General features: G+C 31.6%; 1 protein-coding gene across 3 annotated transcripts; it reads right to left on the reverse strand.

The window, feature by feature from the left end:
- Positions 1-6,632: 6,632 nt before the first annotated feature.
- On the reverse strand, positions 6,633-14,595 carry LOC137821603 (uncharacterized). 3 transcript variants are annotated; one of them, XM_068626275.2, is made up of 8 exons: positions 14,448-14,595; positions 13,940-14,135; positions 13,392-13,492; positions 13,129-13,171; positions 12,956-13,012; positions 12,759-12,813; positions 6,955-7,076; positions 6,633-6,872 (listed from the first exon to the last, which is right to left on the reverse strand). In XM_068626275.2, the coding sequence occupies exons 2-8, from the start codon at positions 14,060-14,062 to the stop codon at positions 6,741-6,743; spliced, it is 633 nt and encodes a 210-aa protein (XP_068482376.1). In that variant the 5' UTR covers positions 14,063-14,135; positions 14,448-14,595; the 3' UTR covers positions 6,633-6,740. The 3 variants fall into 3 exon arrangements, with proteins under 3 accessions (XP_068482376.1, XP_068482374.1, XP_068482375.1); XM_068626273.2 differs by having other exon boundaries at positions 14,433-14,556; XM_068626274.2 differs by lacking the exon at positions 14,448-14,595 and adding an exon at positions 14,258-14,437.
- Between the last annotated feature and the right edge of the window lie 2,917 nt (positions 14,596-17,512).

Consider the following 17,512-nt stretch of genomic DNA (forward strand, 5'->3'; position numbering starts at 1 on the left):
TGGCGCCTATCTTCATGATGATGATGATGATGCCTCCTCCGTCTATTTTCTTCTTCATGGCTGTGAGAAGTGGAAGAACTTCTTGAAGAATGTCTATGAGAATGACGGCTTCCATGGTTGGAATGGTTGGTCCTATCATGAGTCACTTCAAGTCTTTGTAATCTTTCCTCTAATTGTTTTATGGCTTCATCTTTTTGTGCAAGGGAACGTTTTACCTCCTTTCACCAAGAATAAATTCTCTTTGTGGAGAGTGTGGTTTGGAAGATTCACCACTTGAATATGTAGCCATTGCCAAAATGAAAACAACAAACACAATGAACAAACCATTTCAAGAAAACAAGGTTAGAAAATTGAACAAGTATGTGGCGGTAATGGAAAGTAAAAGGCACTTAAAGCACTCCAAGAAATAATTCTTTCCTCAACCAAGCTTCTCTTGGGGTTTGGGTAAATCTCAAATGAAAGATGTCAAAGCAACCCACTCTTTCTCAAAGCCAATACACCACAAAACTTTAAGGAACAATAAAAGACAATCAAGAAAAGGTGTAAACAAGAAAAGGCTATAGCAAAAGGAATACAAGAATATTGAATTAAAAGACAATAAAAAAAATAAGGTACTCAATTAAAAGATAGCACACAAAAGGAACCTAGAGAAAAACACTAGAATAGAATGAAGAAAAACAAAAAAACAACACTACTGGAAATTTTTAGAAAATGTGCGTAACTTTACAGATTTATGGTAAACTGGATAATGCAAACTGGAAGTTGAAATTTAAACCAGTGAAACTTCAAGATCTTATCTCAATTTAGGCACTGGAATCATACAAAAACAGTGTACCAATTAATTGTGATAAATTTTCTAAAATCAATGCCGCATCACTGTTTTTCCAGAGTTAGGATTTTACACTATGTACGTATTTTATTTATCATTTATTTATTTATTTTTTCTATACTTATTTTTTTCACTCTTTTGTAACACTTCAAACTACTTCAATCCAAAATTTCAGAATTTTTCAGTAACCACAAAATTTTTGATAAACCAAACAGTCAGCACATTTTCAAGAAAAAACAGAATAAATCTAATTTGGAATGAAAAAACAGAATTGAGAACTTCAAAAGACACAATAGAATTGATGTTTAAGAACTTGTATGGATCTAACACACAAGCATGAACTCAAAACTAAAAATAAAAGGCACCAAAGGATCAAAAACAGAAATATAAAATTGCACTCAAATAAAAGCAATCAACCAAAATTATCAAGAAAAGTACTACATAGAATTGATGACATTTTGGGAGAAACATGACTATGAAAAAACTTATAGAGATTCAAAAATCAAATGACACAAACACAATGAATTGCAACAATTAAAAACAGCAAGAAAGTACTCAAAATAAGGCAAAAACAGAATGCTAATGACAATAAAGGCAAGGTATATGAAATTAAAGAACAAGAATGTAAAGTTCTTGAATTAAAAGTGCCAAAAACAACTCAAACACACAAGAACACACCTAAGACTCATGATACCACATCATGTGAGTTGGTATATAAAAAAACACTTTCAAGAATTGGATCAAGATTCTATAACCATTCAAGAACTCATCAAGAACACATAAAGAACCCGAGATTTGAAATAAGAATGCAACAAGAATTAAAACTACCGATTGGAACACAACAAAGAACAAAACCCACCAATTGAAACTCAAGAATTCAATATAGAAATGGGTTTCTATGGAAACCGAACAAAATGTAGAACAAGTGTAGCAAATGAAAGGAAACAACAAAAGAAAACAATTGAATCGATTGAAATTGAAAAACTACAAGAAAACAACAAATGGGTAATTATGGAAGATGAAAGGAGATGGACTTATGTGGTTGATGACCCTTGGAGTGTTTCACGCCACTTGAAGGGTGGAGAAGCTTCAAGATGAGTGGATGCCGCCACTTGAAAGTCCTAAGAACCTCCCAAGATAAGACTAGGAAGAAGAGTAGAGAACAAGTCTCACACAACTCTCTCACCAATTTGGTATAGCTTCTTTACTCAAAAATTCAACTTTCAACTTGTGTTTACAAAAGCAAGGCTCCTCCTTATATAGGAATATAGGACCGGTTATGCAAGGTAAGATACATGAAGAGTCATTTGTAAATGAAGAGGCAAGGTACATGAAAAGACAATGTAAATGCCACCCCTATCTAAGTCACTTCCTTATTCTAGAAAAGTGATTTTTTCTACTATTTCCCTTCTAATATTCTATTTAGAATTTATTATAAAGATATTACAAAAAAAATATTAATTGGGCTTGGGCCTCATTTTTAGAAGACTAATAAGAAAAACTTCAAATGCTTTGGGCCTTGTCCATTTCTTCTATTGATGAAGTCTTTATTTGCTTGTTGAGATGACCCTTCAAGTATAACATCCTTGGTCATCTTCATGTATTTTTCGCTTACATCATGATCTGAGTCACATAAACTAAGATATCAGGTGGTGAGAAGTTGACGAGGGAGTTCATGCACACCGTGACATATGAGATGCACGACTTGAGTTGTATTGAACTTACCCTGATCCTTTATGTTAGATTCACTGATAATCTTTGGATCAGGTGTTAGTCTCTGGTATGACTTACTTAATACGGGTCTTTCGAAAGACGTTAGTTGTTATTATGTTTGTTGAATATTCGGGATGTGTAGATCCATGTGATTGTTTTATGTTGGGATTTGAAGAAGATTGAATAATTTTGAAATTGATTCATGTAATTTGATTTTTTTTCTTTTGGTTTAATTGTGCATATTATAGAATTATATTTTCACTAGCTTACCCTTGTTTTTCTTGTTGTGTTGTGAACAACGATGACTGTACTATGTACACAAGTAAATGATTACACAGGTATAGGAGGTCCCGAAAAGCTTTAGGATGTTTTAAACCTTATATTGTAAATGTTTGAATTTTCATAAGTCATAATCTTGTAATGGGAATGTTTTGAAATATTCCAAGTTTACATAGAAACCAGTAGAACTTGTATTGTAATAGTTAGATATATTTTTTTAATGTTACATTATGATTGTGTTTGGATTGGGGAGAAGATTTGAGAGAGTAGATTTGAGAGAAAAGTGTAAAGAAAATGAGATTGTTTAGATTAAGGTATGTTAGAGTGGATTGATGAGAAAAATTTATTGAAATTTGTAAATGATATGATGGTTGTAAGAGAATTTTTAATTTTTTTAAAATATGTAAGATATAAGTTTACAAATTTACCCTTATCTTTAAAAATATTTAATAATAAAATGAGATATTTTTTAATAGATTTAAGTTAATTAAAATATTTATTAGTTGTAATATACTTGTTAAAAAATATTTTTTTATTGAATAATTTTATTTTCATTATAAATACATTAACAAATATTTTCATAAAATCAAATTAAAATTAGTTTTTTTTTTATTATTAATAGTATTATTTAATAAGTTTATTTTAATTATTATTAAATATATAATTTATATTTATATTTATTATTATTGTTTATAATTTATTATTATTATTGTAATATATATAAAATGTTAAGGATAGTTTTAACTTTTAATTTTTTGTTAGTTTCTGTCTCTTTTTGCTGCACACCAAGGACTGTTTTTAATCCTCTCCACAAGTATTTGCTTTTTTTTTTCCTCAAACAGATACAAGTGTATGTCTTGTTCGTTTTTCAATCCGAAATCCGAGTGAGTATTATTCACTCGGATGCAAATAAAATCTATATGTCTACAAATATATAATCTAGTGTATTATATGATAAAATATACAAGTGAATATTTTATTAATAATATAATTCATAACATTATCCACATTAATTTTATCAATACTATAAATATATTCATATTATTAATTTTATTATTATTGTTTATATTTTTAATATTATTTGTTATTAATATTATTATGTTAATTGTACCGGTATGGGCGAGACCGACACCTGAACTCCCTGACCGAGACCCACTTGGCTGCTCGAGACTTGTCTACCTGATCGAGACCAGGGAACCTGGCCGAATCCTGAGAGTCTTGGTCGAGTTCTGCGAGTCTTGGCCGAGACCTAAAAGACTTAGCCGAAACCAGGTAAAATCGGCCGAGGCGAGTAGAATCATCACGGTCGGTCTGGCCGGTCGACCCATATTACCCTTAACACTCAAACCAAGGTCAGTGAAGCTAATCAGTTATTAAGAATTAGGTAATACAACCCTAAGCGAGATCCACTTCGCTAATCGGACCCAATAAGGTAAGCTCATTAGAATAATATAAATAGCACACATCCTAAGGAGAAAGGTACGTCATTTATTACTGTCACCTACCAGAGTACTGATCACCCGCTTTACTAACTTGAGTGTCGGAGTGTCTTCGTAGGTACCCCCACCATCCGGTGTTCACCCGAGACTGAGTGTCAAAGGAGAAGCAGGAGGACGAGAAGAACCCTAGTTCATCACCCAGCAACCTGACCGACCAAAGGAAGGAGACGAAGACTTCAATAAATATTAATTTCATATATATCAACAATAATATTAACACTACAAATATTAATTTCATAAATATCAATAATAATAATAATAATATTTTCTTAATATTATAATATTATTGTAAGTAATATTAATAACATTAATAATATTACTATTAATATTAATAATTCATTTATATAATTTATTTGTTTTGAAAGAAATATTACTCAAGATTCATAAAAAAAAAATTGATCATATTATATGTTGATTTGTTGTACAAGGTGATATCTTTTTTTCTTTTTTTTTATTCTTGTAATTTAAATTTAAAATTTGTGCAACAATATTTGGTGTGTATAATAAGTAACTGAGTACGTAATTGAGTATTTTCATTACTTATTTTGAATCTTCTATAAGTGTATTTCAAAAAGTGATTGTTTTGTTTCGATCTAATTACATAAGTATTTTTTGTAATTAGATATTTCAAATTATAGTGAAAAATTCAACTCAAATTGTCTAGATTAACTGCATGTAAATTCAAAAAGAATCGAATCAATATAAAAATATTTGTGTGTTGCTAAGTTTTTATTTTTGCTTATAATCTTACTTTTTTTTTTGTATTTTTGATGTTAATAAATCTTTATTATCAACAGTTTTGAGCAAAATTTTCTTTAAAATTTTTAAAGAACATTTTTCAATTAATTCACCACCCCCTCCCCTCCTTTGATTGTTCTTTTAGTCATTCTGTGTTTTACAATTGGTAGTATCTAGAGCATGTTATTGAAAGTTATTAAATTTTAATCCAAAATGGTTAATCATTCAAAAACATTTGCTAAGGGTGCATATATAAATAAACCTCTTTTTTTTTTAGAAAACTATCATTTTTGGAAAAGTAGGATGAAGTTTTTTTTTAAAAATATAAGGGGGTTTGGGACGCAGTGATTAATCTTCCCTTTGAACTAACAAAAATTGTTGATAAATGTTGTGATTCCTAAAGAATTTTTTTTTTTAACTTCTAACAAAAATAAAAGAGTACATTATGAGATAAGAACTAAAAAATATTAGTTCTTCTACTTTAATTTTTGATGAATTTTATATGTTTTCATTATTTTTTTCAGCCAAAGAAATGTGAAATGTTTTAAAGGTTACATATGAAGGCACTAAGGAAGTGAAAAGAGCAATAAAAAAGTTATTCTCATGTAAAAGTATTAGATATTTAGAATGCTACCGGGTAAAAGTAATTACGATGTTTAAAAGAGATTTATTCCTATAGTAAATCATCTTCTTACTCTTTGAAAATACCTGAGAGAAAAGAACTCAACAACATCAAGATTCTGAAAAATCATCACAGCCAAAAGTTACTACTATCTGAGAAATAAGAGACCTCACCATGATAAACATCATCACCTTATTTGGCAAGCTAAGAGAGCATGGAAAAGGGGCTAAGAAGACTGAAAGAAAAAGAAGAATAACATAGGTGAAAAGAAGATTAACATATCTCTCAAAGCTAACATAATAAAAAAACTGAAACTGATACGTGCATGAAGGAAAAAGATGAGGAAAAATCAGACAACGAAGATCCAAACGCTAGTGAAGAAATTTTCAAAACATAAAAAATACAAGAACAAGAATAAAAACAAAACAGACCTGTCATGCCAAATATGAAACAAAGGATATAATTTATGGATAACTTTATCTTCCTTTGTTAAGAAAACCTCTTGTAAAAACAAAAAAGAAAAAGAGTAGACTACAATGTTAGGAAAAAAGAAAAAAGAAGACAACCAGCAAATCATCGTATTATAGATCCCATTTGATTCAAATTTTTCTAAACAAAAAATTACCAATAAAAACATTTGTATATTTTAATATTAATGTTTGATTTTTAAATAGATTCTAAAATATGTAATTATTTATCTGGAAAAATAAACATCTTTTTTATAATTATAATCAGCAAATATTTTTTACTTAAATGAAATTTCTCAATCATTATCACGCATATATTCCTAACAATACAAAAATTACAATGGTTAAAACAAACATACATAGAGTTCACCATAGTAGTAAAAAACAGTTATAAGATGTAAGAATCATTTCCTACAATCTTTCACCACAAAATCAGACCACCCAACACAATTTTGCCAATCGTTTGGTGCATGATAATGTTCGGCTTTTGACTAAATAAGATTATCCTAAACTAATTAAACAAACATGCGATGTTAGAAGAGGATGCTTTTTCACATGCTGTTCTCTACACCAACTTCTTCATATCCATATATTCACGAGGCTTTGTTATATTTATGAGCACTTTTTTGGAATGGTGACCCAGCTGGAGCAATAAGGCCAAGGTTTTCCATTACTCTTATTCTCCTGGAACTCAACTCTGGGGACTTTTCTAACGAGCTTGTTTCCTGAGTATTAATGCTAAGTTATTAAACCAGGGGCACAAAATGGAATAAACAACATATAAAATAATTCAATAAGTATACGTACATGACTTTGGCTATCCTTATCTTCGTTTGACATATCTTTTTGCTTTTTGTGCTTAATTTTATTCTGCTCCTTGTCTTGTCCATTGGATTTTTTCTTGCCTGCAGCATCTTTGCTCAATGTTCCTGTTGGAAGATAACAGAGAAATTGTGTTAGGCTATTTATATGTTCTGGAATTTATGCATTAATTTGCAATCACGGAGAGTAATCTCATCTGGCTTAATATTCAGTAAATGATTTGTATAACAAATATGGTAATATTTTAACAACCCTGGACCAACTGATGTTGGAGCTAATAAGTTCTCCACTTTGATACAAATACACCCAACCAAATGGTGCCAGACGTGGTCAGACTAATGGAATACATACAAAACATATCAACCATGTTTGAATAAGACCAACTGCACATACAAACAGCACTAGAACATTAATATATACATGTCCATACAGCTACTTGGAGTTGTACAACTACTGCAAAAGGAATGGATTAGACTCGTAAATGACTAACATGGACATATGCCACCAGAAGCCAACAAATGAATGTTCAAAAACCAAGGTGGACGTCCAGTGTACTGACCGGAGTGAGATGAACCATCATGGAATGGAATGAGAAACAACTTCCACAGCCTAGACAGAAGGAAGAGATAAAAGGACAGTAGCCAGGAGATACAAGTGCAACATACAGCAGGACCCAGCACGCAACAGATGAAGTAAAATCAAGAGCAAGGTCGACATGGGAATAAAGAAAGAATTGCATGATATCGCTGTACCACCATGTCAAAGTAGTAATCGAGATAAAATGACAGGCAAGCAACACCAAAGATGACATTTAATTATTGAATTATAACCAGAGATTTATCTAAGTTAATAACCCTATCCTAAAATCAATAAATTATTGTTCTAATATAATCAGCATAACTGCTGATTTTCTAACATATATATGTTAGCATTATAACAGTTTCATAAGGCCTCTTTATTGTTTTCCCCTCAGTTTGAGTCATTCAAGGTTCCTGAGCACCATCACAAACTATCAATATTTTCTTCATCATTCAGCTGGATCATTACCATCTTGACCCTCAATCTGTTATCAATTGAACTTCTTGTCACTAGAAGCCTATATTCTTATAATTACTTGCAACAAAGAAATAAGGCCCCCTCCCCATCACAGAGAGATAACGCAGATGCATATGGATTTCAAAAGCTGTCATCTTTGTATTCATACCATTTAATTTGGTCCCCCTCAAAAAAGGAACAGAGGTAGGTGGTTGGTCCTTTAAATTCCTCTATCAGTGCAGAAGAGACTTTTGGTGTTAGTTAAGAAATAGTAAGTATTTAATTCTGTTACTATAAATGGGAAAAATAGGAGAAATTGATATTCCGGAGTTAAACCAGCACTTTCGAGTTTTAAGTATCCTGCTACCCACCTGTTTGTTTAATGTCAAAAATATGAATGCCTTTCTTCAAATGTCATAAAAACTAACTTCAACATAAATGATAAAGGATAAGATATTATAGCAACTAACTTTACCTCCATTATAGAAGGAATAGAGGCCATCTAATATTGCAATTTAAATCCCAAAATCACTAAAATTCATTTAATTCTTTTATTTCACTGGTTACCTGTTCCTACGTTTGATCCAATTCATTCTTTTGACTCACTTTATTTTTGTCATGATTATCCCTATACTGCACACCATTCTCTTGTTCAATTTGGTGAACCATTGAAACCCTAGTCACTATTTGAACCATTCCCTCCTTCCTTCCCGATCTGTTGGTGGCTCTAGGAACTGCTATTAATTTGTCTTCCTCCATCCACTGTTTGAACCTCTATTTCACATATTGGCTTTTGTTGTTCTTGTTCGTGCAAAAACCACCCACTTTTGTTCAAACCCACATAGCTACATACCAATCTCCATTCTTCCAACATCATTTTTGTGGTACGGTCTGTTATTTGTATTTAGGACTTGTTGAATCTTTTCCTACTGTGTCATGACTAATGAATATATATGGAATATGGATTATCAATGCACTATGACTTTGTAAAAAACATCGGTTCCTACTTTAACCTCAAATATTTGTATTATTCATAAAAAGCATTGGTTATACACTCCCATATTTGAAGACATTGCCTGTCTTATCAAGGAAACCGTGTAAAGAGAAGTAGTTATCTTGTACATGATCCACTTTCTTACTACAAGTGCATTGAGGATCCGCAACCACTTCATCCTCCCCTATTTCCAAGGCCTCCCTTGCTGCGAGTAGATACAATGACAGATGATTCAATAGAATCACGAAGATTTCTACTGGTAAGTGGAAACACAAAGCAACCATGTTGTTAGGCTTTCAATTGATGAAATTTCTTGACCGGTTAGGATTTGGACTCAAACTTAATCAAAATCAAGGTGCACGGCATGAAGAATCTTAACCATATAGAACTCATCCAACTTCATCTTAATCTCTTATGAAGAATCAACATCTAAAACCATTTTCAATTCCTTACTAGTTGATTGAACTTCAATAATAAAACAAGTCATGTCATGATTTGTTTGTTTAAGAGATGTCAATTTATGAGCAGAGTCATAAAGTCGTTGAATATTATTTACAAAATACTCTTAGCCTTCTTCTGAAACGAGTGACACAAGCTCTAAGAGTGCCTAATATATTGTGTTCCACGTAATGGCACAACAAGGCACAAAGCTAAGAATCAATCTTTTTCCATCGTTCAACTCTTTCTAATGGTATTTTACTACCATCTTACAAGTGCTCATGAAAACCATGACCAAGAAACCACAATTCAATTGATGGAGACCGAGGCAAATCACTTTTTACATTAAATAAAGTAATTGTAGGTGACAAAGAAAATGAGTGGACAAATCCAAATGCCATTACAGATCAGAAACAAATAGCACATGTGTAAAAAATGCTATTTCAAGATGTTCAAATGGAGGCTTGAACAACAATCAATTGGAAAGGAGGAAAAGGAAGTTAGAACATAGACAAAAGAGAGGCTGGCAAAAGTAGCGAAGGCAATGGCCTTCCGGATACCTAAAGGTGGCATGTGAACTACACATGACTAGGTTAGCCATGCAAATATGCTATGAGTGATGGAGCATGTGGAGGAATTTGCCTCCCAGATTAGTTGGGTTCTCCATTGCCTGGAGACACGCTCCAAATCTAATGTTTGGAGAAAAAAAAATGTGGCGATTAGTGCAACAATCGGCTACTGTGACTACGGGGTTTGGCATTGCTCAATGAGATGAACACAACCAAATGCTCATCGGAGAGAAACTACAACGGTGGCCAACAACAAATAGCGATGTACTAACCAAACAATGAAACAAAACACGATCAACTTTCTCCAATACCAGCTTAAGATAGAAGTATGGAAAACATGTTTAAGAGAGTGATTCATCTCTTGGCTCATTCATTCATTTATTGGGGTTTCTTACATCAAATATACAGAAAGTCATGATTAATCCTACATGTCAGATAGATAATGTTATTCATAAGTCAACCTATTATAACAAGTTAAACCATCCAATTTAAATCCCAAAATCACTAACAATAGCAATACATGCTTGGGATTGAGCCACTTCAGTCCCAAGGAAATATAATCCCTGTTTTGGAAATAAAAAGTGTTGTTTTAAGTGCCTCAACAATTCCTACTTAATAATCTCATGTAATAACAAAATTGTTGACATACGCCACAAGATAAATATGTTTATGAGAGTGAAAACACTCAAAGAAAATAGAGTGATCTATTTTAGAACGACTCAATCCTAAACCGCTGGATGACATTGCTAAATCTTCCAAACCATGCGCCAAGGAGACACAACCAACTTTAACATGTACAACAACAACCAGTAGACTTTCCAAGGGGAGCTAGAACAAAAGTGCAAGTATGATTGGATTCTAATGTAGTTATCTCCTCAACCAAAGGTGATTGTTGAAACAATGGCATAATAGAATAAGACAAATAGTGACATTTCTATAAACTATAAATAGGATAAGAATTAAGGTTAAAATTTTGGATAATATGAACAAAGTGGATAGACACCTGGCCTAGGAATCCACCACGCATACTTTGCTCTTTGGTAGCCATTGCATCCTCCAACCTCTAACAACCGCTACACTACCTAAATCATGGCCCCACCTTGTGTCATCGGCTCCTCAGCATATCATCTTGACACACCTTTACCAAATCGCTGTGTGAAACTTTGTCAGCTCTAGCAACCAACTAGCTATTATGTTCACTTAGTCTCTCAAGGGGCCTCGTGTTGATAATAATATGTTTGACTCATGATATATATGCTACAGATCAAGGGAGAGTGCTAAAGATATTATTTGATTCCACTAAATAGGAAAATACATTATTTGATTACATCCAATAGTTAAATATCTTAGCAAATATTTCTCATTATTAATTATTGATTTGTTTCTTATTATTGTAGTTCTTCTTCATTCTAATTAAGAAACTCATGTGTGTACACAACACACAATTCTAAATATATTCAATTACAATTGGAGAATCAGTCCAAGACTTCGGTTAAGGAATTCAAATTTAGAAGAAACAGTCAATTAACATTTTGCAATTGGGATATTAAGACTTGTCAATGTGATTTTCTACTATATTCAAAGTCCTAGCCCAGAGCAGGAAGAATAAAAACCATAAACATATTATTAAGCTTCTGCAATATCTTTTCACAATCATCTTAGATTAATATTATTAGCTTAATCTCATCAATTATTTGATTGTGCCTTGCTCAGAAAGGGCACATCATGATTTGTCACCTAGAGTGTAGCTAATCTATGAACAAACTATATGACAACTGCATATCATTGGCATAAATATATCGATCTTTCTCCAAAACATCGTAACAAGTCTTTTATGGGCACAAAGGCGTACCCTTAACTCTAGATCAATTATAATCCACCAGTTGTCACTCTTCTCTCTCAATAACAGTAATATCCTTTACCTTCATGGTGGGGTGCTCAAAAAGACCCTGATTAAGAAACCAAACCTCAATAGTCGTATACTAATCTAAGAAATGTCTGCCATTGACTATTTCAGCAGTGGGAGCCCAAGAAAAAGCCAACAAAACCAAACTATTTTTTCACCTTTAGAATCAGCCTTGGGGGAATCAACTAATTTTTCAGCTATTGAAACAAGTCATTCAAAAAACAGAACCAAATCACAATAAGACACCCCAACAGAGATAAGGCAGAACAGACAAAAATGCAGCGCCCAAATAAGCAAAGTGCAGGAAACAGTTAGGCTAGTCAAAAAACAAAAAGGTCCTAAACCAAAGGGAGACCCACAGACCAGTCAAGGCCAAAAACAAACTGGGAGAGTCAGCCTGGACAATGGATGACAAAGACCAAGAACAAACCAGAGGAGCTTTGATACCAACTTGAATTTAAAATATAATGCTTTATTGATTTCTTGCAGAAGAGAACCCTCAGCTAGGACTGAATATATACACTTACGATACAAGGGATAATGCAGGAAATAAGCATCTCTTAATCTAAGGATTGACCTAAAACAGTTAGAGATATTTAACCTATCTAAAATAACATAAAAGAATAAAAGAGTATTGCATTTGATAATTATACAAAAATTAACTACAACCAACAATAACAAATGGAAAAGGGATACCACCAAATGGTGGTACAAATCATTGCTTTTACACTCATCTCTTTTTCTCCTTTTTCTTTTTCGTTTCTCTGGAAAGAGAAAATTCAAAATAGCTATGATATTTGTATTTTAGTAAAGTAAAACCATTAGAGTCACAAGAAAATTGGCTAACCTTTAGGCTTCAATGAAGACCCTTTTGACCTACTGGATTTTGTGCTAGGAAGATCCTTCGCCCGTAAAGAAAATGACAGCAAAGGAAACATGGTTAATTCAAAGTGTTGAAGGCAACTTGCTGCCTAACCAAAAAACTGTTGGAGACCACACTCATAACTTCGTCATTAAGAATCCAAACAAAGAAGGTATGGATACCTGTTCAAGAGTTTGCAAAAGTATTTTCCTGAGAGAACCATCATTATGCTCAAGTATCTGAAAAGCTTAGATTTGTAAGCACAGAGAAAATCATGGCAATACCATGATAATTACAAAGAGACAAAAAGTAACTAAGTAAATACGTATAAAATGGTTACCAAATATCATCTTACCGTCTTAAACTCTGCACGGCATTTAATAGGATCTATATACGAGCTGCAGAAATAAAGAAGGACTGTCACACAAGGAATTAAATGTGCAAACAGGTGTCTGGCTAGCCATTGCACCCCTTTCAAAAGTATGTTCTAAATAAAAGATACATGAAGTATTTCTTATCCAAAAGTGCATTCAGCCCCCCAAAGTACATGCAAAACGGATATATAAGCATGCAATATATTGTATCGTAAAGAACATAAATGTAGGTAAAAGTACTAACTATATATAGCTTCCATAATGCCTAACAAGGATGTCCCTGGGCGATCGCTTGCTCCGTTTGCTAGGCTTAACACTCTTGTTAACACTATTTTCATCAACTACCTACAACAAAGTCAATTATTTTAGAAAAGGGTTTAAATTTACTTTTGGTCATTGTAAAAATCTAATTATACATTTAGTCTTTCAATTTTCCAAAATCAAGCAATTCTGATTCACTATTAATATTGGCATGTTTGTTAATACCAATGTTTAACAATAAGTAATAGCAAAGTTTAACAATAAGTTTTAAAACCTGTTATCCTCGAAGAACACATTAGCATTTTCTACTAGCAATTTGATGATATACTAATGTAAGATTAAAAATTGAATGACCAGTGGGGCTATTAAACTTTGCAGGGACCAAAATTGCAGTAGAGCAAAACTGTAACAACCAAAGGTAGATTTGATCCATTAGAAAATTGTAATTTAAACATCAATTAATTAACCATAAACATGGAATCTTGATTTTCATCAGGTTATAGAAACCAGCAAGCACGAAAATTCATCCACCTGTGCTGGCCACCATGAGCTACCGCGAAGCTTGATAAATATCACATCTCCGAAAGCCACTGACTCATTGGCACCGCCTTCACTGGTCTCACTTTTCCCACTCTCACTCCCACAAGCACTCATAGTTTAAATCTCAGTTCTAAGAAAACCCAAAGGTCGCAACTTGGTCCTTTCAGTGCAAAATAATACACTAAACCTATAAGAAAACAAAATCAATTAGTCACATTAATATGTGTTACACCGTTCTTACTTAACCAGAGAATTAAATTGTCATAAAAAGCAACAAAGAAAAAGGACCAAGAACTAAAAATTGTAGACCATGGTGTTTGGAAATCAAATCGCGATTCTTCTTTCACCAGTGACGTGCAAGAATGATTAAACGCAAGAAAAAACATAAAGACGAAGACATGTTTGGCAGGAAAGTACAGTAATCACTTGAGAAAGAAATGTGAAAGGAAGGAGCAAAGAAGAAAGAAGTGAGGGAAGAACAAACCGTCTAGAAGATTACCAAACACCGATCTGTCACAGAACTCCACAATCCTTGTTTTCCAGATTTTCTCTGTTAAAAACTATCTATTACAGTGATGTGTTTATACAAAAGGGGGTGGGTTATTAATTTTTAATGGGTATCTGAAATTTAAAACACAAAATACAAATATGTTCATAAAATTTTCAACTATTTTATTTAAGTCTTTAATTCAATTATTTGTTATTATTTTATTCTATAAATAAATATATATGTGTATGTATATATATGCTATGTTATTAATGTTATATAGTGGTCAGACTAATATGATTCATAAATTATATTTTCCATTTTTTTAATTAAATTATGCATTTTTACACATAATTAAATGAATGAAAAAAAAGTATTGTTTATGAGTAAAAAAATTAATCATTCTATTTATTTATTATAAATAAAATTATTTATTGGTATTATTTAAATATTTATTATTGTAATAAAAACAACTACGACAATACATTATAAGAAACTAGTGGAACCCAGCGCTTTCGCACATGTGTATCCAATTTTTTTTTATCATCTATATATATTTATATTTAATATTAAAATTTGAGTAAAGAATATTAATATTATTATAGTATATTTTAATAAATATAAATATACATGAAAAGACACATAAATTATCTAAGTGCACTTACGGATATATTATGAAAGAAACATAGCAAACATAATATATGATAAATTTATAAATATCTTTAGTTTTAAAAATAGAGAAGAAAATCAATTTAAAACAGAAAATCATTTTTCAAAACAAATGAGCCAAAATCAAACTATTTGGTGATTAATTTGAATTGAAAATTAAAAAAGTAATAAGAAGCATTATGTCATAATCAGTTAGATTAAAAACAGTTAAGGTAAAGCCAATCACAAATTTCATAAATTCAAAACTTTATGGCAATCGAAAAAAATGAATTTAAAGGGGTTATCCGCTAAGTTATGGTAGAGCAGTTTGTGAATGTCTTCGTGGAGGACTTGATTTTATCAAAGATGATGAAAATGTGAATCCCCAACCATTTATGCGTTGGAGAGACTATTTCTTATTTTGTGCTGAAGCGATCTATAAAGCACAGACTCAAATAGGTGAAATCAATGCAACTGCGGGTACATGCGAAGAAATGATAAAAAGAGTTGTATTTGTCAGAGAATTAGGCGTTCCTATCGTAATGCATGATTATTTAACAGGGGGATTCACTGCAAATACTAGCTTGGCCCATTATTGTCGGGATAATGGTCTACTTCTTCATATACATCGTGCAATGCATGTAGTTATCGACAGACAAAATAATCATGGTATGCACTTTCGTGTCCTAACTAAAGCATTACGTTTGTTTGGTGGAGATCATGTTCACTCCGGTACCGTAATAGGTAAACTTGAAGGGGAAAGAGAAATCACTTCAGGTTTTGTTGACTTATTGTGTGATGATTTTATTGAAAAAGATCGAAGTCGTGGTATTTATTTCACTCAAGATTGGGTTTCTTTACCAGGTGTTCTGCCGGTTGCTTCAGGAGGTATTCACGTTTGGCATATGCCTGCTCTGACCGAAATCTTTGGAGATGACTTTGTACTTCAATTTGACGGAGGAACTTTAGGACACCCTTGGGGAAATGCACCAGGTGCGTACTAATCTTTTCACTCTCTCCAAATAAAGTGGTCCACATCTAACATACAATAAATAAAATAAATTATTAAAACTAAAAAATTATTTTGTTAACTGCTGAAATTACAAAATAACTATAATAAATTAATAAAATATTAATAAGGTTAAAATAGGAAATTCATAACTATATAATAGCAATTGAAAAAAATGAGATTAAAACAATGTATCAATCTCTCCACTATTTCCTTGGTTCACATCTAGCAATCATTAAGTGACAATAAATAAAATAAATTTTTAAAACTAAAAAACTTGTTTTGTTAACTACTGAAATTACAAAAAGACAAAATAAAAAAAATAAATTAATAAAATAAAATATTAATAAGGATAAAATAGAAGAAAATTTGTGTACATCAAAAATAGTTATAATATGGAATCTCATTTTTTCTTTCCTCTCTAAATCTCATTGTACATCTACACACTAACAATGAAAATTACATTCTTTTTCAAAAAATTTATTTATTCCATTAGTTATTGTCAAAATCATGTAGTACAAAGAAATTTTTAAAAATTGTGATTGAATTTTTAAAATTTATTCAAAACTACAAATTCAAGAGAGAAAATAATTAAATAGATTTTGAGTTTCATATTTTTTTATAATTTGTTAATATTTTATAAATTATGGGTAAAAAAACTATATTTGATGAAGTTGTAATAGTTAAAATTTATTTAAAACTACAAACTCAATCAAGAAAATAATTAAATAGAATTTGAGTTTCATTATTTTATAATATTTTATCAATTATCGGAACTAAACCAATATTTTTCCATTAGGCACAGCCAATTATATATGACAATTAGGTAACTTTTTGAGACTCTTAATCATTACAACACATGTGACACAATTAAGCAATAAACCAAAAATTCATCCTCAATTATTCAATCAACATTGATCATGAAAAGTATTATATACAAAAGAAGAAAATATATGAAATATGTTCATTTTTTTCTTTGTCTTGGACTCGTAAAGAGACTTAGTCAAATCGTTCCTATCATTTACCATCACCGTCAACCACTTTCCCTTTATATCCTCCATCACTGCCACCTCATTATTCTTAACCCTCCAAATCAAATCTCAAAACGAACCATTTTTTCCTATTCCCAAACAAAACAAAACTACCAACCTTTCCCTACATTATCCAGTGGATGTAGAAGCGCATGCAAAAAAAATTCGAGAATGCAACACGCACCGAATCTAGATTACACACCGCTCTTAACAATGTTTCTTCGCATTGAAACCTTGCACTTGGGGGTAAGCACAATAGTGTTAAGAATGTGCACGGAAAATAATGCTTTGGGGTTCAGTGTCTTCCTCTTTTTTTTTAAAAGAAGTTTCTCCCTGTTTGAAGATTGTGAATAAGTAATAATAAATGAAGAAAAGAAATTAAAAAAAAA

Source organism: Phaseolus vulgaris, chromosome 9 (genome assembly GCF_051622355.1).
Source record: "Phaseolus vulgaris cultivar YP4 chromosome 9, ASM5162235v1, whole genome shotgun sequence".
In the NCBI taxonomy this organism is placed as follows: domain Eukaryota; kingdom Viridiplantae; phylum Streptophyta; class Magnoliopsida; order Fabales; family Fabaceae; genus Phaseolus; species Phaseolus vulgaris.

Coding starts and splice junctions, on each gene's coding strand:
- LOC137821603 (XM_068626275.2), bottom strand. CDS start 14,062: ATGAGTGCTTGTGGGAGTGAGAGTGGGAAAAGTGAGACCAGTGAAGGC. Junction 13,493..13,939: donor GCTCATGGTGGCCAGCACAG/GTGGATGAATTT, acceptor ACTTTGTTGTAG/GTAGTTGATGAAAATAGTGT. Junction 13,013..13,128: donor GCCGTGCAGAGTTTAAGACG/GTAAGATGATAT, acceptor TAAGCTTTTCAG/ATACTTGAGCATAATGATGG.